This window comes from Paroedura picta, chromosome 2 (assembly GCF_049243985.1).
Source record: "Paroedura picta isolate Pp20150507F chromosome 2, Ppicta_v3.0, whole genome shotgun sequence".
Lineage (NCBI taxonomy): Eukaryota > Metazoa > Chordata > Lepidosauria > Squamata > Gekkonidae > Paroedura > Paroedura picta.
In genome coordinates, this window is record NC_135370.1 from 29,412,335 (window position 1) to 29,436,895 (window position 24,561).

At 46.9% G+C, this 24,561-nt stretch overlaps 1 protein-coding gene across 2 annotated transcripts in view; it reads right to left on the reverse strand.

Annotated features, from left to right (window-relative positions):
- ITPRID2 (ITPR interacting domain containing 2) overlaps window positions 1-24,561 on the reverse strand; it is a 96,201-nt gene that overhangs the window by 57,197 nt on the left and 14,443 nt on the right. For both annotated transcript variants that reach the window (XR_013228008.1, XM_077319541.1), the window contains exons 3-6: window positions 8,303-8,352; window positions 6,948-7,004; window positions 3,341-3,380; window positions 1,916-2,014 (exon numbers count right to left, since the gene is read on the reverse strand). Coding sequence is in view for 1 of the 2 variants with exons in the window: in XM_077319541.1 (XP_077175656.1) it covers window positions 1,916-2,014; window positions 3,341-3,380; window positions 6,948-7,004; window positions 8,303-8,352 (246 nt within the window). In the remaining variant the exon portion in view is untranslated. The remainder of the gene's footprint in view (window positions 1-1,915; window positions 2,015-3,340; window positions 3,381-6,947; window positions 7,005-8,302; window positions 8,353-24,561) is intronic.

Below are 24,561 nucleotides of genomic sequence, written 5' to 3' on the forward strand. Positions count from 1 at the left end.
CAGGTTGAGACCAGACATGCTTCCTTAGGTCCAGAGACCTCCAGAAGATTAGCATGGGCAGAACAAAGAACCCTGCAGGGGCATAAGGGGGGCATAAGTCTTCACTAGAGCCTCTTGTGGCGCAGAGTGGTAAGGCAGCAGACATGCAGTCTGAAGCTCTGCCCTTGAGGTTGGGAGTTTGATCCCAGCAGCCGGCTCAAGGTTGACTCAGCCTTCCATCCTTCCGAGGACATAAAATGAGTACCCAGCTTGCTGGGGGGTAAATGGTAATGACTGGGGAAGGCACTGGCAAACCACCTCATACTGAGTCTGCCATGAAAATGCTAGAGGGTAATGCTAGAGGGTTTTTTTTGCCCTCCAGGCCAAAGCTCCCTGCAGAGCTAATCATGACGCACTCAGAATTGCCTCCGGATCTTGTTTGTTTAGGCAGAACGCCTCTGCTAGCCCATTCACACTTCTCTCCACGCAGCCTTTTGGCTGTTTTGCAAGTAGCCTTCCTAGGCTTATCGGGCTGCTCCTGGGCTGCCACGGTCAGTAAGGTTCCTGATGGAACGCAGTCTGCCGGGCCCGTAGCTCCACCAGCCGCTCCATGCGTGCCTGGGAGATCAGACTCCAACAAATAATCATCTTGTAAGTAAATTTCCTATTAATCTAACTTTTAAACTTTAAACTCTAACCTGGTAACATTAACTATGAACTGGGAGGGAAAGATACAGAGGAAAAGAAGTAGAAGGATTTTAGTATAGAAATTCCAACTAACAGTCTTAATCTAGCTTCTATAAAAAAAAGGTGAAGAGCTAATGCTCACACAACCGCACTCCCTGCAGGCAGGAGAAAAACTGAAGATGAGGGCGGTTCTACCAGGGAGACAGGAAGAGGAAGTAAATTTAAGGCCTGCCTCCCTAGCACCAGCGGTGAGAACCACCCATCAAGGATGGAGTCCTAGAACCAGGGGAGAAGGCACTGGCAAACCACCTCATACTGAGTCTGCCATGAAAATGCTAGAGGGTATCACCCCAAGGGTCAGAACATGACTCGGTGCTTGCACAGGAGATACCTTTACCTTTAAGTCTTCACTACATTTCATTTTAAAAGTACTGTCCAATGCTTCTGCCATAGTTCAGAGTGTTCAAAACTCTTTGGCTTGGGTGCAAAGACAGCAGCAGCTCCCTTGATGGAGTATTTTCCCTGTCTACAGATGATAAGAGGGATTTGCTCCCCACGCTGGCCCTTTGGGTCCACGAACCCACAGAAGCACCACTCGGGGAAGGGAAGAAGGCTGCAACAAGAGTGGGGAGATTCTGGCTTTCCTCTAATGCAAGGGTGGCCATCTGCAGCTCTCCAGATGTTCATGGACTATAATTCCCACAAGCCCCTGCCTGCACTGGGCTCATGAGAATTGCAGTCCACGAACATCTGGAGAGCTGCAGTTTGGCCACCCCTGCTCTAGTGGTACTCCACTCACTGCTCTGGATCCAAGACTTGACATTTCTCCCATCCACTTTTATCACAAACCCGTTGCTTTGTTGGAAAGTCAGAAGGCTGCATGTGGCCATCTACCACATCCAAAGCTAAATGAGAGCTTGAACCAAGGACCCTCACCTTATCCACAGCTCTCCTCTAACTGATGGTTCACAGGTGCTTTACTGCACTAAAGCACCTGTCCTCCTATGACAGTGGAGTGCATGAGATTTTCTCGACTGTGTGCAAAGGTTGGCAGGACCTTAAACTTTGCATGTCGTAATACAGAACTTGTTCGTCGCTTCCAAGAGTCAAGAAGCAAAGCTGCAAGGCGACTTCCCCATAATTCAGGGATCCCCAACCTTTTTTTGAGTCTGTGAACACCTTGGGGGATGCTGACCCAGAGCGATGGGCACAGGGGACCACAGTGATTTTTTTTTTTCAAAACGCTTACCTTGAAACGGTTGCACTGCTTTTCCCAGAGCCAGTAGAATTCATGCTTCGGCCCTTCTGATGAAACTGAAGCCGCTTGTCCTTCGCCAACAGGCCATTGCTGACCGTGCAAATGGATAAAGAGTAACAAAGCAGTAAGTTTCCTTTCTTCTAAGGAAGGGGGGCCACACTGTGGCTCTCCAGATGTCCATGGACTACAACTCCCATGAGCCCCCTGGCAGCAAAATGCATCTGGAGAGCTACAGTTTGGCCACCCCTATTCTAAGGGGTTCAACATTATGTCTTTTCTCTTTACTTAAGGCCACTCTGGGTTCATCATTGCACATGTATGGGGAGGGGGAGGGGAGAAACACCTTTGGGTGAAACATGCCCTTGGAGTCCTCCATCCATGCATGTACGATTCATTCATTCATTCATTCATTCATTCATTCATTGCATTTGTATACCGCCCTTCCCAAAGGCTTAGGGCGGTTCACACTGAACGTAAGCAGAATATATCAAACTCATTGATAATAAATGTAACAGTAACAATAAAAACAGAAAGAGAAAATAATATTCGAACATAGTGAACAATCTAACAGACCCATAGTTGGTCAGATCCGTCACATGGGTTCAAGGGCCCCAGAAGGTGTTTAGTTTTGGTCGACCTCAACCAATCAAGTAGGAATCCTTCAAAACCTACTCTTTCTTAGCATCATCTCTCTTCTGGTATTTTCTCTGCCGAGAAGCCATCTGTGGGTATTTTACACTTTGGGAGAACTACCCAAATCTCTTCACAGATCTAGTCAGTGTGGAAAGAGTGCTATATTTCTGGTGCCGTTTCCTTCCAGGGTCTGATTGCAGTGGTTCAAGCCTCAGGCCAGCAATGGAACGCTCTCACCACCTCCAGGAAGTCACATGAAAGCGGGAGAGAGGGCCCCTTTGCAACAGAGCGTCGGCTTCCAGACCTCACCAGCCGCTCCAGCTGCCAGACCACAGCAGAAGAAAAGAGCCCTGAACGTATCCTGAAAGCCAACATGGGCGCCATTTCCTGTGAAGCTTGTTGGGTTACCCTGAGCCAGTCACTCTTGGTCAGCCTAATGTCCTTCACTTCCTGAGGAGGAGGAGAACCAGCTACACTGCCCTGAGCTCCTTAGAGGCAACGCCAAATGAAAACGTACTTAAAAATCACACCCATAAATGCTAATGGGGGCCTATGGGTCTGGGGGGAATCTAAATGACCACCCAGAGATTTTTAGTTAAGTCCTATGAAAGCTTTTTTTAATATACAAAAAAAAAACCCTTTTCAATGTGCTTGGATGTTACTAAAACTGCCCCCCCTCTCACTTTTTCTAAACTAGTGCTCCCAGTAGCAACAATTTAGAGAAATTAATGCCTTGCGGAGAATGCCAGCCATTATTCCCGAGCCAGAAGTGAGATTATTTACCAGATTTCCATTTGTTCACCGCCTTGGTGCAGCTGATTAGCTGAAAAGGGAAACAATACGTATAAATTTCCTGCACTGGAATATAAATAACTGTGAACAAATAGCAACTGCTTGATCCAATAATAAACAGGGCAGTTCCTCCCAGCTTGCGCACTACAGCTATAAACTCGAGGAGTACATGAAGCCAACAACATGCATATTGGATTAGGCTTAAGAACGCGTGGCTCACCTAGGAAGGTTTTTTCTAGGGTGAAGATAAAGAGCACTGATGTTCAAGGAAAAGGAGTCCGGTGTCCTGATCGGGAGACTGTCCTCCCACAATTCCTTGTTGAAAGACGCTCACCCCATCCCTTATTTGTGAGGGAAGACTGAGCAAATGGAAGGGACAAATGTAGCGCTGAGCCTATTCTACCAAGGATCAAAGTTGCTCCAAATACCAACCTCCTGTAGAGTTCACGCCAAGCTTTCTCAACCAGGGTTCCGTGAAAAACTGGGGCTTCTTGATGGCCCTGGAAGGTTTTCCCAAATGGGTGGAAGTCAGCCAGCTTGGTGCAGTGGTTAAGAAGAAGAGTTGGTTCTTATATGCCGCTTTTCTCTACCCGAAGGAGTCTCAAAACGGCTTACAGTCGCCTTCCCTTTCCTCTCCCCACAACAGACACCCTGTGAGGGAGGGGAGGCTGAGAGAGCCCTGATATTCCTGCTCGGTCAGAACAGCTTTATCAGCACTGTGGGGAGCCCAAGGTCACCCAGCTGGCTGCATGTGGGGGAGCAGGGAATCAAACCCAGCTCAACAGATTAGAAGACCGCACTTCTAACCACTAAGAGAGCCATTCTGGTGTAGTAGTTAGGAGTGCGGACTTCTAATCTGGTGAGCCAGGTTCGATTCTGCACTCTCTCCATGCAGCCAGATGGGTGGCCTTGGGCTCGCCACAGCAATGAGAAAACCAAAGAGCTCTCCTTAGCTTAGGGTTCATGACCTGAAAACGAACTGGACCACTGGATTCCACAGCTGTCCAAGTGACAGCTGGTTATGTTCTGGTTATTTTATTTAAATTGTATTTGTGAGCCTTATTAAGCTGCTCTGGTTACCATAAGGGAGAAAAGTGGTGAATGAACAGACTGGTTAAGTAAGCAACAGAGCGACAGGGAGCAAAGAAGTACCAAATTTATCCCTCCCCAGAGGACAAGTTATGCTACACTTCAAGGCTCTGTAAAGGTAAACCATCCATGATCAGACTTCTTACTCTGCAGGTTTGACTCCACGATAGGAAACATATATTAAATATATTCCAGAAGCCATGGGCTTAAAACCATAACTTAGAAAGCAGGTCTTATAAGTAAGCCTTGGAAGACTTCTAAACAAGCCGTAAATTCCTCTCCAGATGTTGGCATTAAATTTAATCCTCGTCTCCTGGACTCCTTGGTGAATGCCACTTCAACACATATTTATTTCACAGTTAAGTCACTTTTACTGTATTTAACCAAGGACTATGTCAACGAGACACCAAGTGCACAGGGGTAAAGGAGAAGATTAACAAAACACATTTCACAATAAAGCACAACACCTAAACAGTCACCCGCACAAATTGCAAACCGTCTCAATCTTGGTCTTATATTTTTTACGCATTATCTGTGCCAAAAGAATAGCTCTTGAAAGGCAACCTGATAAAAGACGGCAAATAATCCCTGCTGCAGACCAATCTTTTCAAAGGGATACAGCGGTCGTCAAAAATTCCCATCCCTTTATGCAAGGGACCTTTTACCGTTACCTTACGTTTTCAACTGGTGCGACATTTAACTTACCCATAAACAGCTAGATAGCAATACAAAAATGGAAAGTAAATTTTACCAACCTAAGTTGAATATCTGTTACAGATACCCCATATATGAGCTTCATTTTGTTAAATTATGTATGACAAAAGGCATTCCCAACCAGGGGTCCGCAGGAGTTCTGGAGAGGGTCCGCAGTATTTCTTCTCCTGCCTTAATGGACACGGTGCTTCCCTTGCTCCCCTCCCCCCCACCACAATATGAGTTCTTTCGTGGTTTCTGCACCTGGGAGAGGGCGGAGCCTACCTTAAACTACCTCCTGTCTCTCCCCCTCCCCATCCTCCTTGAGCCTACCTATTCATGTGGGTGGCAGTCACTTCTGGGGGGGGGGGGAGGCACGGCAGAGAGGCACGGCCAGCTAACATCACTTCCGGAGCACTTCAAAGCCTGATCAATTATTTCAGGGGCTCCTCCACACTCGTAAGGTCAAAAAAGGCTGGGTTAAATTGACACAAAGGTTGGCAAATAGATTTTGTTCTCCTCAGCCATTCTGAGATGGCGCCGGGGGAGATGGTGCCTCCTCTGACATGCCATGAAGACAAGACAGACTTTTTTGTCCAGGTCATCTGCATTGGCTAGCCCCAATGAACTTTTGATTACTGAATTAAAGAGAGTTTCAGAGGGTCTGCAGTAGAGGAGCTAGATTTTGAGTCCTGTAGAACTTTAAGAGACCCACAAGATCTGTCAAAGGGAGCTTTGACTCTCAAAAGCATATACCCCCCAAACCTCGTTGGGCTACACAGAGGAGGCACGAGCACTACCTTAACCTTTATATCCCACCTTTCCTTCATGGATGCCAGAGTGGCATATATAATGTTGCAAAGTGGCCTTTCACTTGGGCACTGACAAACAAATCGAGGGCAGCTTTGCTTCAGCAATACTGCTGAATATTGAGCCTTCAGAACCCTCTGCCTTGACTGCACACCCTCAAAATCCTCTGCCGGCAGAGAAATGCTTTCAGACTCCATGGGGAAAGCGAGGCTGCTTTTCTAGAGCAATGTGTCTCTACGTCTCATCTTCCCACGGCTGAGAAAAGCAGGAAAACTGTTTTCTGTGCAGGCTTCGTGCGGTGTACATCATAAACAAACAAATAAGTAAATAATAAAGCAAAGGTCTGAATTAGTATAAGGGCAGCTTCACGTGTTCATGTAAGGAGGTAATTTGAACGTGGCACACTTTTTTATTAGCCTGTAGGTTGCCGCAAAATATCTGTGGCCCACCGAAAATGGCGTCTAATCTCCGGAGTGCAAGATGCCAGAGCTCACGGCTGGCATGTCTTGTTTCCATGCCATCTCCTCAAAGCCCCGGACGTGTGGAGGCTGGCCGCGGCTGTTTCAGAACAAAGAGAAGGAACTCCGCACCTGCTCAAAGGCAACCCTCTTACTCCACATATTCCACGGCTGATCCCTAGCAACTAAGCCCGTTCCAAAGCAAAGCTCTCTTTCAATAGTAAGCCCCAGACGGAACTGTCTCCACTGTTTTTACAATATAACGGACTTTAAAAAAGAACAACCACACTTTTTCGTGTAGAAACATGAATCGGTCTTTTCGCCCCCCAAAAAACACAACAAAGCACACATTCAAGAAAATGTCAGCGCTTTACTGAGTCACCCAGCGATTAACGCTGATGTCTCATTTCGGATTCGGAGCTTCGCCTCCCGCCTCCGACCCCGTTTGTCGGCCGACAAAACCCCACTGGCCTGAGAGCACCGTCCTCTCGCGTTTGACATTAGGCAGCTCCTGCCTAGAAGAACAATCACGTTGCCGCCACACCCACCTTCCGCTCCCAGGGATAGGTCATCTTCAAAACTTCCTCCATTTCTCACCAGCATGCCTTTGAAAAGACGGAAGGGGGGGGGAGAGAGAAAGATGTAAACGTCAGCGAGTCCGGCGTCAAGTTCTAACGCCTGCATTTCAATCATCGGGACTGCAAGCCGGGAAAGAAAAACGCCCCAAGCCCGTATAGGATGGAGGGGGTGACAAGTCTTTCAAAAAACGCTTCCCTCCCTGTTGCTTGTTGTGCTGAAGATCCCAATCAGCTCTTGACAATGCCCTCCGGAGAGACTCAAGTGGAGAGATATTGTTATTCAGAATTTAGATCTCAAAGACGGAAGGAATGCCGCTCTTTCAAAGCCTTTCTGCCAGGGAAAACTGGCCTGGCACCAGTCGTGAACAGAATAGGGGTGGCACAGCATGGCATACGACTACAAACGCCAAGTCAGCCTGTGAAGACACACTTAAGGGACCTTACCGGAGATCTCGGAAGCTGCGAGCCGTCCGGGAACAGACATCCCCTCTCGTCTCCGTGCATTGGGAAATAAACGGGCTCTCCAGAGAACGCGAGGGCTTCTTCTACTCCTTGTCACTACCTGCAGATTCTTGTTGTACTTTGAACTTTTGCATTCTGGTTGGTGCAGGTGGTAACTTTTTTTGGGGCGTGGCAAGCTCAGACAGAGCAAGCCAAGGAAGACGGTACCAAAGGAGCTGACCTACTTCTCTCTGCATGTGCATTTGACAAGTTTTTTTCTCTCACGCCCGCCATAACCTTACTTCTCTCCCTGAACAACTAAAATCCCCCATGCGACCTTTTGCAAAACGCCCTCAGCAACTTCCCCTGGCAACCTGTTTAACTACGTTTGCCTTGTGATTTCCAATTAAGAAGAGGAGTTGGTTTTTATACTCCGCTTTTCACTACCCGAAGAGTCTTAAAGTGGCTTACATTCGCCTCCCCTTTCCTCTCCCCACAACAGACACCCTGTGAGGGAGGTGAGGCTGAGGAAGCCCTGATATTACTGAAGAAGAGTTGGTTCTTATATGCCGCTTTTCTCTACCCGAAGGAGTCTCAAAGTGGCTTACAGTCGGCTTCACTTTCCTCTCCCCACAACAGACAGAAAGAGCTCTGACAGAACTGTTCTGTGAGAACTGCTTTAACAGGACTGTGACTAGCCCAAGGCCACCCAGCTGGCTGCATGTAGAGGAGTGAGGAATCAATCCTAGCTCTCCAGGCTGCTGCTCTTAACCACTACACCAAGCTGGCTCTCCTCCAGAAAGATGTGCACATTAATACCTCCTTCAGAGAGAGACAGAGACAGAGACAGAAAGAAGAAAACTTCTTAACCACCAGATCTTTACCTTTTAAAGTCAGGCTGCTCTGCTCGTCCAGAGAGGCTCCCAGGGGCGTTCTGAAACAGAGGAAGAGATTAAAGGGCATGTATGACTGCCTAGAAAAGTTGCTTCTTCACATCCTTCCTTAAAGTCATATCTCCTACCGCTTCTTTGCCCAACCACGTACGCATGGAAGAAGGCGGGAAGACAATCTACAAAGCTTCCGACAAAGCCAGGACCCGAATGGTAATAGGTGTGACATATATTAAAAAGGAGCACGTGAATCAGTATCTATCAGCTACCAAATCAGCAGCTCGAGCCTATGCAGGAAGTAAGCTTGGAAAAAGGGAGGTGTGTAAGCCAATGGCAAACCACTTCTGGTAGGTCTCTCACCCTGAAAACCCTAGGGCGGGAGTCCCCTACCTGAGCCCCACGGGCCACATGTGGCCCTCCAACCTGCTTGTCTGCTGCTATCACCCTCTGACCCATACTCTTCTCCCTGCCTCAAGAGGCACCCATCTACTGCTGTTCACCCTGGCCCTTTCTTGCCAAAAAGACAATAGCAACATGGTTAGTTTTGGCCTCCATGGTTCCTTCTGTCAGCCCCCTCTTGTTCTTATTCTTATCCTCCATAATAATATTTTGGCCATTCTAGGTGCCACCCATCCCACTCGGCTTTTTAACTCCCCCCTCTCCACGAATTATCATGTTGAAGCTACGTATGTATATAAGGAAGGTAAAATCGCTGTGTGAATGGGCTCAGGAGATGTCAGGTGTGTTTTTGCAAAAAAAAGGCGGGAAAAGGACAGTAAAAGGCCTGGTATTTTTAGAAAAAAAGGATACAAGCTGTTTTGGTTACTAAACGTTTCTAGAGGCTCCACCCATCAAAGCAAGTGGCTTCCAAAGCTACTGGTGAGGTTTCTGCTGCAAGGAAAAGGATTCTTCCTCATACAAGAGCTGGTTGCTCTGACTTCCGGCCTTGCTTCCTTCTGCCTCTCCTCCCTTCCTCACTCCAGCTAGGAGCCTTCTTATACATCTGGGATTGCAGGAGCCGGTGAGAGGCCCCTTGAGTACTCTCTTAGCAGGGAAGCTAATGGCATTCCCCTTCTCATATCTTCCTCCAGCCAAGTTCCTCTCCCTCTGGCTGCCATTTTGCTTCTCACGACTGAGGCTTCGCTGGCAAGCAGGGACGTATATGGGCACCCTGAATAGAGAAAGGGGGTAAAACCTCCAGAGCCCTGACACGTCCAGTCCCCACAACTGCTGCAAGGAGAATGAAGTCTGCATCAACTTAGATATACTCATGGATATCAGCCTTCTGGGGAGAGTCCAAGGCTCAGTGGTGCAGCACCTGCTTGGGACACAGAAGATCCCAAGTTTAGTCCCTGGCATCTCCCCTTAAAAGGACCAGGTAGCAGGTGATACGAAAGACCCCTATCCAGACTCTTGAAGAGCCACTGCCAGTAGAGAAGACAACGCTGACCTTGACGGATCAGTGGTCTGCCTGGTCTAACATCAGGCAGCTTCATAAAGCACTTTGCTCTGCTTGTTTGGCCTTGACCAGAGCTTGGCTCCGGCCTGGCGGAATGAGTTGCCAATAGAGATCCAGGCCCTTTCGGAGCTGTCAAAGTTCCAAAGGGCCTGCAAACAACACTCTTCCACCAGGCATATGGTTGAGGCTGAGGTCAGCTCTTATTAACATCGGGATCCCCTCTCCTACTCCTCATCCCCTCCGTCTAAGTCTGGATTTGTAAACTTATTCGATCTATCGGTTCCCAGGCTTTTCGGATTGTGACGAAGCATGTTTTTAACAGATACCGATTTTAGATGTAAATGGTCTTACAGTTTTATGCATGGAGTTTTAATTGTTGTCCTCTGCCCTGAGACCTCTGTCAGAGAGGGACAGCCAAAATTTATTTATTTATTTGCAAATAAATAAACAAACAAATAAATGTGGGTGCATTTATTTTTATTCCTTTCCACATCTTTAACCAGGAGTCCTGATTTGGCCAGGGGTCCACCAAAGATTACACGGCCCAACTTTTAAAAATAAATATTTTATTTCTACGCCGCCCCATCCCTGTTAATTTGAGGCAGCTGGCAATATTTTAAAATTCATACATCCTAACGTCCTAACGATAAAACAATAATTCAGTTCCCCCCCCCCCAACAAGCAGCTTCTTGGTCATTGTGTCACGTTTCACTTAATGGCTGAGGACGAGGCTAGTGAGAGCCTTGACATCTTCAGCCTTCTCCACTGGCCACCGCCCTGCCTCTTCTGGAGTGCTCCCCGGAATGGGACTACGGACGTTAGGTTCGTAATCATTTCTGTTTCAGGGGATGTGCCAGAATATGTGTTCCACATCAACAATCCTTAAAAAACTGCCTCCTTTATTTATTTATTTATTACATTTTTATACCACCCTCCCTTGCGGCCCAGCGCAGTTCACAGAGAACATGCATTCAATATGATACATACAACACAAGCTCAGTAACAGCAGCAACATCAATAACATTGAACACTTAGCCATTCACTATTTAAACCATTTTAAAGATTTAAACATTTTGACCATAACCCAACAAATCAAAATTGCCCTTATGATGTATTCAGTGGGCATATCTGATAGGAGGAAGCTCTGGAGGGCCAGTAGATGTTGTCATTTTATGAGCCCCAAGCAATGGCTTGATGGAACAGCTCTGCTTTGCAGGCCCCACAGAACTGTACTAGCTCCAGCAGGACTCCCTGTGTGGGTTTGCTAGAGGCTGGAGGGGTCCCTGTTGGTGGACGATTCCAGTGGGGAGGCCAGCATCTCATGATGTCATTTCCTGGCTTCCACCATAGGCCTGCCGGAACAGCTCAGTTTTGCAGGGCCTCCAGAATTGTGTAAGATCCCAGAGGGCTCAGATTGCTTCAGGCAGAGTGGTCCACCAAAATAACAAACAGCAGCAGAAAGGGGGGGGGGAGTATATAGCCACTTCACTTCTTGCCCCACCAAACCCTCCTCACTCTACCCCCTGTAGGGGGAAAGGCAGGGTGCAAGAGGCAATGACATCTTCCCTCGTAGCTCTGGAACCTTGGAAGTGGCTTGTCTCCCACTGAGGTGGACAACCGCCAATTTTAGCCCTTGAACCAGGTTGGAACGGGGCAGGAGCGAAGCCAGATCTGCTCCTGTGCCTTCTGACGGCAGCAGGAGCATGCAGGACTCAGCGGGTGAAGCACCAGGTATCCGAGAGATCAAGCCTTGCCCCATGCAAATGTCTGCATGCCAACCTGCTGTGGCAGGTTGAAAATTGGCAGCGCTCCCTTTCGAGGGCAGAAAAACCACTTTGCGTCGGTATCGGGTCGTTTTCAACCCAGCCAGATCCCTTGGGAGGGTGACAGGCTATCAAGAGGAGCTGTGTAGATCTCCATCACAAGCTGGTCGTGAAGGTTTTAAGGCTTTGATGGGTACAACCGGGCACTGAAATCACCCAACCTGAGCCAGAAACTTCAGGTTCTGTAAATTGCCGGGGGGTGGGGTGGGGAGATGAAACGAAGAATGATTTTATATGCTATCCCAGCATCATGGGAGCAATTCTAGGCGGTAAACGTGGCTATTTTGTGTGCCAATAGTGCTCAGCCATGCAGATTCATGGGATAGGAAAGCGACAGCCTTGCTCTTTATGCCACACGACAGTGATCCCTGGGGGCAGGAAACAACCACATCACATCTGCACAGTTACTTTCAGCAGATCAGGGAAGCAGCCAAACCCAACCAGCTTCTACAATGTACAGCAGGGGTCTTACACAGACCGACTCTGACTGTCCGGTATAGTCTTCACAGGTTTCTACACCAGAGTTGTTAGCACTAAATCACCTAAGGCAGGGTGGGCCGAACTGTGGCTTTCCAGAGGTCCGTGGACTACAATTCCCATGAGCCCCTGCCAGCATGCTGGCAGGGGCTCATGGGAATTGTAGTCCATGGACCTCTGGAAAGCCACAGTCCGGCCACTCCTGACCTAAGGCAAACACAAGCATCGACACCAGACAAGTCATCTCATTGCCCCTACTACACACACACACACACACACACAAACACGATCTTAGCCAAAAGGGCGAGAAGTGAATGTTTTGTATATTTGTTTGTTTATTTATGTGATTTATATCCCACCACATTACAATGTCTCGTGGCTGGTCACAAGGTCATTAAAAACCCCATTAAAACCCTCATTAAAAGGACGTACCAATACAATACATAAAAACCACGGCAAACAAGGCGATAAATAACTCTATCCCCACGCCCAAAAGACAGATGCACCACTATTGGACAAGGAGAGGGGGCCTAGCTGACAAAAACCCACCTGCTAACACCAGCCCCCAAGGTGCTCCCATGGACGCCGTGGTCCCTGCCGGCACCTTTCCTGGTGCTTGCCGACTGTTTCTCAATATTGAGGGGGGCCAGATGGTGTCGCTGGCCGTTGCGGCTCCTGATAGGTCACTGGAAAATTGATGAGTGGTACATATTTTTTTTAAATGGCACTTCGGCAGCAGCTAATGCCACAACATAAGGATTTCCACTGTGTGAATGAAGGTAATCTGCAGCAGCCATTTTACGTCTGGCTCCGCCTCCTGCAGCAACCATTTTGTGGAAGCCTTTTTTTGCAGCTGGGCCTACCATGCTGTGTCAGAATTCCAATTAAGCCCCTAATAAAGCTGGCTCCCCCTGCCATAACGTGACAGTCCAACAAGAATTAATAGAGCACTCAGAACGACACTGTTCCACCGGACCGCATCCATTGGGCATCTAGGCAATTCCATTTCTGACATTTTCATCTGGCTATCAGAAAAGAACTTGGCTGATTTTCTTTAGTGACGCCCTGTGCTAGGGGTAATTAACAGGGTCACTGTAAACAAGGAGCTGGCATACTTGGTAGGAGGGAGATATGTCCATATTTCGAAACCTGAGTGCCAGCTGACTTTAAAGCAAACTCAGGCCTCCGGTTCAAGAATGAGGAACAGACTGTACGATTGCCAACCTCCAACCTTGCGCCCAATGACATCCATTGTTCTTTTCCGGTCCCCGCCAGCTCTCAAGCCTTCAGGCATCTTTTGAAAATATTCAAGTATGCATTCCACATTTAGATTTTTTTTTAATGTGCATTTTTTAAAAGTCCTATTGCTTGTGAACAGACCTGGGGGTTGGGTTCAACCATCCTTTCCACGCAACAATGCCCACTCCCCTCCCTATTATCCCTACTCCGTGTTGCTTTTATACATGGAGGTCCCATCATCGCCAGTATAGCTTCTTTGATGGGCAAAGGGAACTCCTCCTTCTCCCCCTTTTTTTCCCTAGCTGTGCTTATTCCATGTTCAAAGCCATGTCCTGTCATGGGCCCATGGCTGTATTTAGACATGACAGCTAACCGTGGTTTGTCATTACAGAGAAGGGCCTTGAAAATAAGTTGGCTGCTTGTGTGTTCCCTGCTGCCTCCTCAGGAATTGAAGACTCCCACAACCTATTTCCAAACTGGGGCTTATTCCTTTGCCTACAAACTACGCTTCCAAGCTAAGATTCAACCACTGTCAGAAATCCCACTTCACAGGCAAGAGAACGAGCGGCGGTTTGTCATTTCGTCCAATTTGCACAAATAAATGCTCATTCGTCAGGAAGGAGGAAGTTTTCAATTTCCAAGGAGTCCTCACGAGCAAATGTGGGAGGCCTTACAACCGAATACAACCAACCTCTGTGTTTTCCAGGGATGAATCTGTACCTATTGTTACACACCCTACCTTTAAGACGACATCAACTACGCATCAGCAACAACATCTACTCAGCAAAATCCTTTCTGAACATCAACAGCCAATGGAAAGAAGTGAGGAAGTTTCAAAAAGGAACGAGTACCAGACAGTAAGCAAGTCTTTGGAAATCTGAGTCTGAAAAATTTACAGATCAGATTCAGGTGTGTTGCCATGTTGGTCTGAAGTAGCAGGACAAAATTTGAGTCCTGTGGCATCTTTAAGATCAACAAAGTTTTATTCGAGGTGTGAGCTTTCGTGTGCACGCACACTTCCTCGGATGATGAAATAGGGATCATCACGGTGCAGATATAAGGACAGAGTAAATTAGCAGGGAATTAATAAACAGTGTCATCATGATATCCCACAAATATGCAGCATAACACCTAGCTAGAATAACAGTTATCAGTCCTTCGGATTCGATTGCCATTCACAAATACATAAGGGGAATAAAAATGTTAAGGATAGTGATAAATGGCAGATGCTTTCTCAGTTACGAACAGACCTGTTGTTAGCCCCATCCATCTCCACGCAAACATGGTAACATCCCCAGAAGTGACAAACCGTGCTGAGTTCAGTCTCCTGTCCTACAACCAGATAATTAGAGTCTAAGTTACAGACTTCATTACGTAACATTACAGTCCCATTGACCTAAATGGCATAAAATGAAGAGGCATTGTAAGGAATCCAGATACAAGAACTGAATAAAGTTAGCCTATGTAGTGAGATAAGAAACCAATATCCCTACTAAGTCCTGTGGGTTCCATTGTTTTGAGTCTTGTCATAACTTGCATCTCAGCAATTTCCCTTTCCAGTCTGTTCTTGAAGTTTCTTTGTAATAAAACAGCTACTTTGAGGTCCCTCATTGAATGGCCTGGAAGGCTGAAGCGTTCTCCTACAAGTTCCTCAGTCCTGGGATTTTTGATGTCAAACTTGTGTCCATTTATTCTTATTTTCAGGTCAGTGAGCAAAACTTCAGAGAAGAGGCCTCTGATGATTGGAGATCTGATTGGTTGTGCAGATTTTCCTTGCTGGGACTAACAAGCAAAACGACAAATCTGCTTTTATGTTATCCTCAACACACCTCCCCCCAATTTGAATCTTGGTTCGCTCATCAGTGTGCCAGGCTCTCAAATTTCCCAATCAAGTATAGAACCGTGGATTCCTCGATGTGGACTCAGAAGAAAAAAGGAAATCACGAGGCACAATGATGTAGTAGTCTTCTCTATGTTTATAGGGGAAAAGGTTATAACATAAAGTCTAAATGGTCAGACATATGATCAAACATAAAGAGTCAACCAAAATGGGATCCTAGGTTAAGTGACCCGCTTTCTGTTTTATCTTCGTCAGTGGTTGCTCTTCCAATATACTGTCACAGTAGTAGTTGTAGTATCACATCGGAAAAATGCTCATAATCATCTGGGGATTTCATAAAGTGCCCTTTCTTCTGAGTCTCAAATTTCCCAGGCTAAGAATGCATGCCAACCTCTAAACACTACAAATATTCGCAAGAACACAGATCAGTCAGGCAAGATCAGAATGATAAAACACCTGCAAACAAAAGAGCTGTGAAAAAAACAACTGTACTTTTAAGACGTGGTCAAACAAGAAATGACAAGACTGAACATCGACATTTTAGGAATCAGTGAACTAAAATGGACAGGAATGGGTGAATTTAATTCAGATGACCATCAGGTATACTACTGTGGACAAGAATCTCGCAGAAGAAATGGAGTAGCCTTCATAATCAATAATAGAGTAGGAAAAGCAGTCTTGGGATACAATCCCCAAAATGACAGAATGATCTCAGTTCGAATCCAAGGCAAACCATTCAACATCACAGTGATCCAGGTCTATGCCCCAACCACTGCTGCTGAAGAGGATGAAGTTGATCAGTTCTATGAAGCCCTACAACACCTTCTAGAAGCAACGCCCAAAAATGATGTGCTTATCATCATGGGGGATTGGAATGCTAAAGTAGGAAGCCAAAAGATAACCGGGATAACAGGCAAGTTTGGCCTTGGAGTACAAAATGAAGCAGGGCACAGGCTGGTAGAATTTTGTCAAGAGAATACAATGGTCATAGCAAACACTCTTTTCCAACAACCCAAGAGACGACTCTACACATGGACATCACCAGACGGTCAACACAGAAATCAGATTGACTATGTGCTCTGCAGCCAAAGATGGAAAAGTTCTATCCAGTCAATAAAAACAAGACCAGGAGCTGATTGTGGTTCAGATCATGAGCTTCTTGTTGCAAAATTTAGGCTTAAATTGAAGAAAGTAGGGAAAAGCACTAGGCCACTCAGGTATGAACTAAATCATATCCCCGACGAATACACAGTAGAGGTGACAAATAGATTTAAGGAATTAGATCTGATAGACAGAGTGCCTGAAGAACTATGGACGGAGGTTCGCAACATTGTACAAGAGGTAGCAACTAAAACCATCCCAAAGAAAAAGAAATGCAAGAAATCAAAATGGCTGTCTGAGGAAGCTTTACAAATAGCTAAGGAGAGAAGGGAAGTGAAAGGCAAGGAAAAAAGAGAAAGATACACCCAACTGAATGCAGAATTCCAGAGAAAAGCAAGAAGAGATAAGAATGCCTTCTTAAATGAACAGTGCAAACAAATAGAAGAAAACAATAGAATGGGGAGGACCAGAGATCTTTTCAAGAAAATTGGAGATATGAAGAGAACGTTTCATGCAAAGTTGGGTATGATAAGGGACCAAAATGGTAGGGACCTCACAGAAGCAGAAGAGATTAAACAAAGGTGGCAAAATTATACAGAACAACTATACAAGAGCGAGCTTAACATCCCTGATGACCACAGTGGGGTAGTTACTGACCTGGAGCCAGACATCCTGGAATGTGAAGTCAAATGGGCCTTAGGAAGTCTGAGCAATAATAAAGCTAGTGGTGGTGACAGCGTTCCAGTTGAACTATTCAAAATCTTAAAGGACGATGCAGTAAAAGTGCTACACTCAATATGCCAGCAAATTTGGAAAACTCAACAATGGCCACAGGATTGGAAAAGGTCAGTTTACATTCCAATCCCAAAGAAGGGCAATGCCAAAGAATGTTCAAACTACCGCACCATTGCACTAATTTCTCATGCTAGCAAAGTTATGCTCAAAATCCTACAAGCTAGGCTCCAGCAATATGTGGACCGAGAACTTCCAGAAGTACAGGCAGGATTTCGAAGAGGCAGAGGAACTAGAGATCAAATTGCCAACATACGCTGGATCATGGAGAAAGCTAGGGAGTATCAGAAGAACGTCTACTTCTGCTTCATTGACTATGCTAAAACCTTTGATTGTGTGGAGCACAACAAATTGTGGCAAGTTCTTAAAGAGATGGGAATACCAGAGCATCTTATTTGTCTCTTGAGAAATTTATATGCAGGTCAAGAAGCAACAGTGAGAACTGAACATGGAATCACTTACTGGTTCAAAATTGAGAAAGGAGTTCGGCAAGGCTGTATATTGTCGCCTTGCCTATTTAACTTGTATGCAGAGCACATCATGAGAAATGCGGGATTAGAGGAGTCACAAATTGGGATCAAGATTGCAGGGAGAAATATCAACAACCTCAGATATGCAGATGATACCACTCTAATGGCAGAAAGTGAAGAGGAACTGAAGAACCTGTTGATGCGGGTGAAGGAGGAGAGTGCAAAAGTTGGCTTGAAACTCAACATCAAGAAAACAAAGATCATGGCATCCGGCCCTCTCAATTCCTGGCAAATAGATGGGGAAGAAATGGAGATAGTGACAGATTTTATTTTCCTGGGCTCCAAGATCACTGCAGATGGGGACTGCAGCAAAGAAATTAAAAGACGCTTGCTCCTGGGGAGGAAAGCTATGGCAAATCTAGACAGCATCCTAAAAAGCAGAGACATCACCCTGCCAACAAAAGTGCGTTTAGTCAAGGCTATGGTATTCCCAGTTGCAATGTATGGCTGCGAAAGTTGGACCATAAGGAAGGCCGAGCGTCAAAGAATTGAGGCTTTTGAACTCTGGTGCTGGAGAAGACTCTTGCGAGTCCCTTGGACTGCAAGGCGAACAAACCGGTCAGTCCTAGAGGAGATCAGCCCCGACTGCTCTTTAGAAGGCCACATCCTGAAGATGAAACTCAAATACTTTGGCCACCTCATGAGAAGGAAGGACTCCCTGGAGAAGAGCCTAATGCTGGGAGCGATCGAGGGCAAAAGAAGAAGGGGACGACAGAGAATGAGGTGGCTGGATGGAGTCCCTGAAGCGGTGCAAACTTAAATGGACTCCGGGGAATGGTAGAGGACAGGAAGGCCTGGAGGATCATTGTCCATGGGGTCGCGATGGGTCGGACACGACTTCGCACATAACAACAACAACAACTTTTAAGACACAGGTTGAAAACAGGTCAAAGGGAACATTACCTAGCCAAAGCTTAGAAGCATATTACGGTCAAAAATTATGAAATGGTTCTAGAAAGCATGAACAGGTCAAGAAATTACTCTCCCACTGCCCAGTCTAAACAGTCCTCGGCATCTCTTGGGACACACCTAACGGCAACAATGACATCTTATTTTACAGTAAAATTTTACTAGCTGACTTAGCAGAACTCATGAATGAGCGCTAAGAACGTAAACCATAAGCTTCCTTGTTGGTTTTGAATATTCAGAGGCATTGGAGACAGACGTGACCAGCTCACATTTCTAACAGAGCAAGGACAAGTGCCACGTTCTGCTTGCCACGTTCTGCTTGCCACGTTCTGCTTGCCAGCTCCTAGGCCAGGAATTCCCAGGGGTTACGTGGCCTTTCCCAGAAGTTAGGATAACCACTGAAATCACTGGAGCCCACTTCCCTCTACAAGCCTAGCCTCTTTCTCCAAAATCAAAATGGAAAAGGATTGATTGGTTGGCTCCTTCATCTTACTTCGACACCCACTTCTCTGGAAGGGCCTGTCACCACTTCTGGGGTTCCTTGAAGCCCAAAAAATATTTCAGGGGCTCCACTACGGACAAAAGGTTGAAAAGGGCTGTCTAAATCTGTAAAATGGGCACGGCAGCATTATCTGCACGCATAGGACTGCCACGAGGATACGAGAAATATACTCAAGTTTGTTCCACATCGGGAAAGGTACACAAGAAATGATGTTTTAAATCATTTGCAGGAAGCCGCTGGACACCGGGCTTGAGATTTTCATTGAAGCTGGGAATTCAGAGAACCTTCTTGACCTGTCATTGCAATAGTATACCGATATATCAACATTTTATCACCTTTTGAAAAACTCAAAACCACTCAACTTCAAGGTTGGGGCAGGGGAATGGTTTGACCAAGGCGTCCCAATCTTTGAAAAGCAGGCTGGAAGTGGGTGGGATGCAGAAAAACCCTGACAAAAACGATACATACAAGGGAAAAGGTGATTCGGAAATGGCTTCCAGAAAAAAAAGGGGATAAAATTCATCTCAAAAAGAGGGGAGGGTAATGGGGGGGCACACAATCTAAAGCGAAAGCTCAATGAATGCCAAAATCAGGGCATGTATGAGGCCGGGAGGTGGTCCAGGGGATTTCGTCTTCTTCCACACATTCCACAAAGTTTTTTTGTGCTTGCCACAAGGAACTTTATACAATGCAAGTGGCAATGATACATTCCTCGTTCCCAGCCCCATACTCTGCATATTCTTTAGATGTTGTAGCCAAGTGCCGACATTCGTTTCTGGAAGGGATTCTGCACCTTGTAACAACTGTGTGCCAAGCAGCTGAAACTTTGCTGAACACTCTCAGGGCTCAGGAGAAGATAACTTGCCAGGACAGCTTGTCACTTGAAGGGATGTTTCCAAGCTTGGGTGGAGATGGATGGGACCAGCGACTAGTCTTAATTATTTCTTTTCGCAACTGGGAAAGTGCCTGTCATTAATTACTAACGCAGACAGTTTTATTTCTCCAATGTTTTTGTGAACTGCAGCTGAACTCAAAAAGACTGGTTAGCTGTTTTAGCAAACAATGATCATCATACGGCATAATTTAGATATTATGACGCAGTTTACTAATTTGCCACAATTTATTTTGCCTTCTATCTCTACACTTACGATGGTTGTTCATTTAGTCTGAGGAAGAGTGCCTGCACGCGAACGCTCACACCTTGAATAAATCTTTGTTGGTCTTAAAGGTGCCATTGCACTCAATTTTTGTTTTGCTGAACGGTCTATGCATAGACATCCAGACCTGGAGAGTTAGACTAGCCTGATATCATCGGATTTCAGAAGCTAAACAAGGTCATCCCTGGCTAGCATTAGGATGGGAGACCACCAAGGAATATCAGGGTCATGACATTGAGGCAGGCTATGGCAAACCACCTCTGAACCTCTCTTGCCTTGAAAATCCCACAGGGGCACCAGAAGTCAGCTGTGACTTGACACCACCATATGCAGGGGTAGGCAGAGACAGTTCATTTCCTGAATTTCTGCCTATTGTGACATATATTCCATCACTCTACAGCGGGGGTCATCAACCCCCGGTCTGCGGCCCGGTGGCGGGCCGCAAAGGCCACGGTACTGGGTTGCCGGCAGTCGCACCTGCCTCCCCCCACCTACAGCGAGAAGGAAGGGAAGAGGCAGGTGCAGCCGCTGGCACGCCGGCGACATAAACGCGCATGCGACAACTGCGTGTATGCGCGTTAGCACCACCTGGGGCGAAAACGCGCATGTGCGGCAACTGCACGTGCGCGTTTGCGCAGCACCCGGGCCGTCAGCTCTCCCCTCACCCCGGAGGCGGTCCCTGACCTGAGAAAGGTTGGGGACCGCTTCTCTACAGTATCAAGTCCACAGCCTTCCTCTGACTTTATTGGCTCTACGTCCAATGGAAAGGCCACCTAAGTTGGAAGAAGGCTTCTGAGGCAGGAGAAACGTCCACGAATCCTAACAGTGGATTCTAGGTGTATGCAAAAAAAAAACAGCAACAGGTCTACTAAAAAAATGTACAGGTCTATTCTATTAGATGCAAAAAAAATTCATAATTTCTGAATAACCCCAGATCCAAATGCCAGGATTGTTCAGAAACACCAACATTTTTCAGGTCCAACAGATGCAAGAAGAAAAAATCTTGAGCTGGCTTGGCTTCTCCTGTAGCAGGGCTTAAAAGTTGTCTGGAAGATCTGTGTGGGGCAGAGAGGTCTCTCCCCACCACACACAAACCCGACTGGCGTGGCTTCTGCGGCCAGGTGGTTTAAACCAGCTGTCCTAAACCCCCGGTCCAGGGAACCGGTACTGGGTCCGTGGATCAGTCGGTACTGCGCCACGGCTCATCCTCATCCCCCTCCCCGGCTGCTGCCCTGCCACTCTGCCACCGGCTCACCTTTGGTGCTCTCTGGCGGCTGGCATGGCTGGGGCTCCCCCTCGGCGTGGCACTGCACAGCTGCTGCTGGCAGCGCCCCCCAATGGTCGGAGGGAAGTCAAGGGCGCCAGCGGGAAAGCAAGTGGAGCAGGAGCTCAGGCAGTGACATCCCTCGGCAAAAGACTACCCCCCCCCCCGGGCCTCAGTAAAATTGTCAACTGTTGACCGGTCTCTGGTGATAAAAAAGGTTGGGGGCCACTGGTTTAAGCCACTCAGCAGCAGAAGCTGCCTGCAGGATATGTGGGGGGCTGGGAGAGAGCTGACAGCTCCTCTTACCCCAGCTGATCAATGTAGCTGAATATGTCCAAAAAAATTCCGGTTTTGTTCAGGGCAGTTACACAGGTAGCCGATCAGATCGAAGAATCTGTAATCAGTTTAAATAGTACCTGAAAATACTGGTACCATATTTGCCGGCGTATGACCCCCCAACATTTCCACTCAAAATATAGAGTTTGTTATATACCCGGCACGCCCCTGCATCTCCCTGTGGCCGGCACTAATGCGCAAGTGCGAGCTCTGCGTAGACAAGGGGCGGGCCGGAGCGCCGCTGCTTCCCACAGAGCAGAACGGGCCGGTCATGCCGAAAAGGTTGGCACCCCTGTCTCGCTGCTGATGCTTGCCACAGCAAGGCTTTGAATGCCCCCCTTCCGAAACGAAGTTTAATCAGATGAGATTTACTCCTTTATTACCGTCGAAATGCTGGCTGGCATGCCTGCTTCACCCCCTAGGTCAGGGGTAGTCAAACTGCGGCCCTCCAGATGTCCATGGACTACAATTCCCAGGAGCCCCTGGAGGGCCGCAGTTTGACTACCCCTGCCCTAGATCCTAAACTCAGCGGCAGAGCATCTGCTCTGCATGCAGAAGGTCCCTGGCGCTGCCAGTCAAAGGATTTCTGGGAGCAAATTCCAAATAGCTGCCTGAGACCCCTAAGAACCAGGGACCTGCACAACTGGCAGACAGGGCAGCGCTAGATGGACCCAGAACGACTTCATAGGCTCATATATAATGGCTGGAGTGTTGGTCTAGGACAGAGTTGAACAAACAGTGGCTCACCAGATGTCCATGGACGACAATTCCCCATGGGCCCCTGCCAGCTGGCAGAATCTGAGAGACCCAGGTTTGAATCTACCATGGAAGCTCACTTGGTGCCCTTGAGCCAGGCATGCACTCTCAGCCTAACCTACACCACAAGGTTGTTGTGAGGATGAAACGGAGGAGAATGATGTCTCCCACGGGGAGAAAGGTGGGGGCAAATGAAGCACCTCAATCAGCAGACAGACCAGGTATACAAAGGCACAAAACAAGCAGCTCCCCGCCCCCAAAGCTTCAAGAAAAAAGTCTATGCATCAGAAGGGGAAAATGTAGATTTTCCACATCAGCTGTGCTGTTCAGAGAACAAGAAGGAAAGAGGAACTTCTGGGCAGCCCAGATACTCCTGCAAGGAAATGCATTGTAAGCCCAGATTAAAAAGCCAGCCCTGCCCCCAAATATTCAATAAACTTGAACAGGACAAAAAAACCCACACGGTTTCTCATTCCAAATTAAGCACTCTGGATGCTGGTTTCAGAAACAAGAGGACAAATCTCACAAGAACACGTCCATATCCCCATAATGCTAACATTTCAGAACACTAGGCAATGCTGGGCAAATGAAAACTGGAAAAGGATTTTAAAATATGTGTCATTTCAATTTTCTGCAGAGAGGGCTTTTTAAAATAAGTATTCATCCCCTTGCCGCAGTTTGACATATTCAAACAAGCCTAACTGAGTATTATCTTTTGGTGCTGTTATAAACCACCCACTACATCTACAGGAATCAAATCACTTTTTAATGTGTGCGGTGTGTAATCAAAGGGATTACAGGAGTCCCCGGTGACGGACATTTAGCTGCAGCCAACCGGTAAAGATTTCAGGGCCCTGAAGATGCTCAGAGCAAATGGATTTTAAGACTAATTTGCTTTTAATAAAAAATATATATGTCTACTCGTCATCGCTTGTCACAAAATAAAAAGAAAATTAATTCCGCTCCATTCAGAGTTTATTACAAGCCACAATCTGCTCAGCAAGGGAAAAATCAACCCTATACGGTTACGCAAAAGATACATTACCCCGGCATTCTTTGCAATTCACACAAGGATAATAATAAAATTATTCTAACACTAGCCCAGTGACTTTCCTGTAGAGCGGGCCCAGGTGAAAAATCTTGCTACCTGGAAAGTAATTGTGTTTAAACAATCAACAAGAAGAGAAATATAAAAATCATTGGGTCTACCTAAATATATTTGGATATAATTGGGGTGATGTACCCTTCCGAGCCTCCACGTAAAATGGGCAATGCAACAGGATGTGTTCGATTGACAAGAACAGAGCCGTAAATTAATCCCTAACAGAAGGTACTAAACATGCTCTTAATTATTGTGATGTTTGGATCTGCCTAATATTTTCCACCCGGCATTGCCAGTAATGAAGGTCTGGGGAAAGGGACTTGCATTACGAACCATGAATAGTTAAGCAAGAAATATACATAAGATACATAAAACCAGTCTAGGGACATGCACATTTTTTTTTAAGTGCCTAACTCATGAATGTTTAAAAGCTGCAAGCTGTCAAAACTAGGCATGCTGTTTCCTTTCTCTCCCCAAGCAATACTCATATTCCTTCAACAAGGGGAAAAAAAGCATTGTGTTTTTTTCTCTCCCACCGCTGCATGTTCCAGTTAAAATTTCAGCCGATCATAAAGCTATGAATGCAAAATGTACAAAATGAACTTCAGCTTAGGTAGTGCAGTCGACCGGGGGGGGGGCAGTTCCAGGTTTTGGGGGGCCCTGGGCGGAGAAATGGAGGCCAATAGTGGCTTTTCCTCCCTGGCCACCCACCCTCACCTGTGCCTCCTTCCTCTGCCCATTTGCAAGCTCTCTCACCCCCTGCAGTTGCAGCTTTCCACACCATCTCCAAGGCTTTGCTGGGTGGTGGGTGCACCCAGGAGTGCCACTGCCATGGCAGAGAGGAATGCTGAACTTTTGTGCACCACCCGCATGCACACCCATGAGGCAGCACACGCCACTGGGAGCACAGATGATCAAACACTCACCAATAGGAAGAGAATGCAGGCTTCAGAGGAGAGTGCAGGC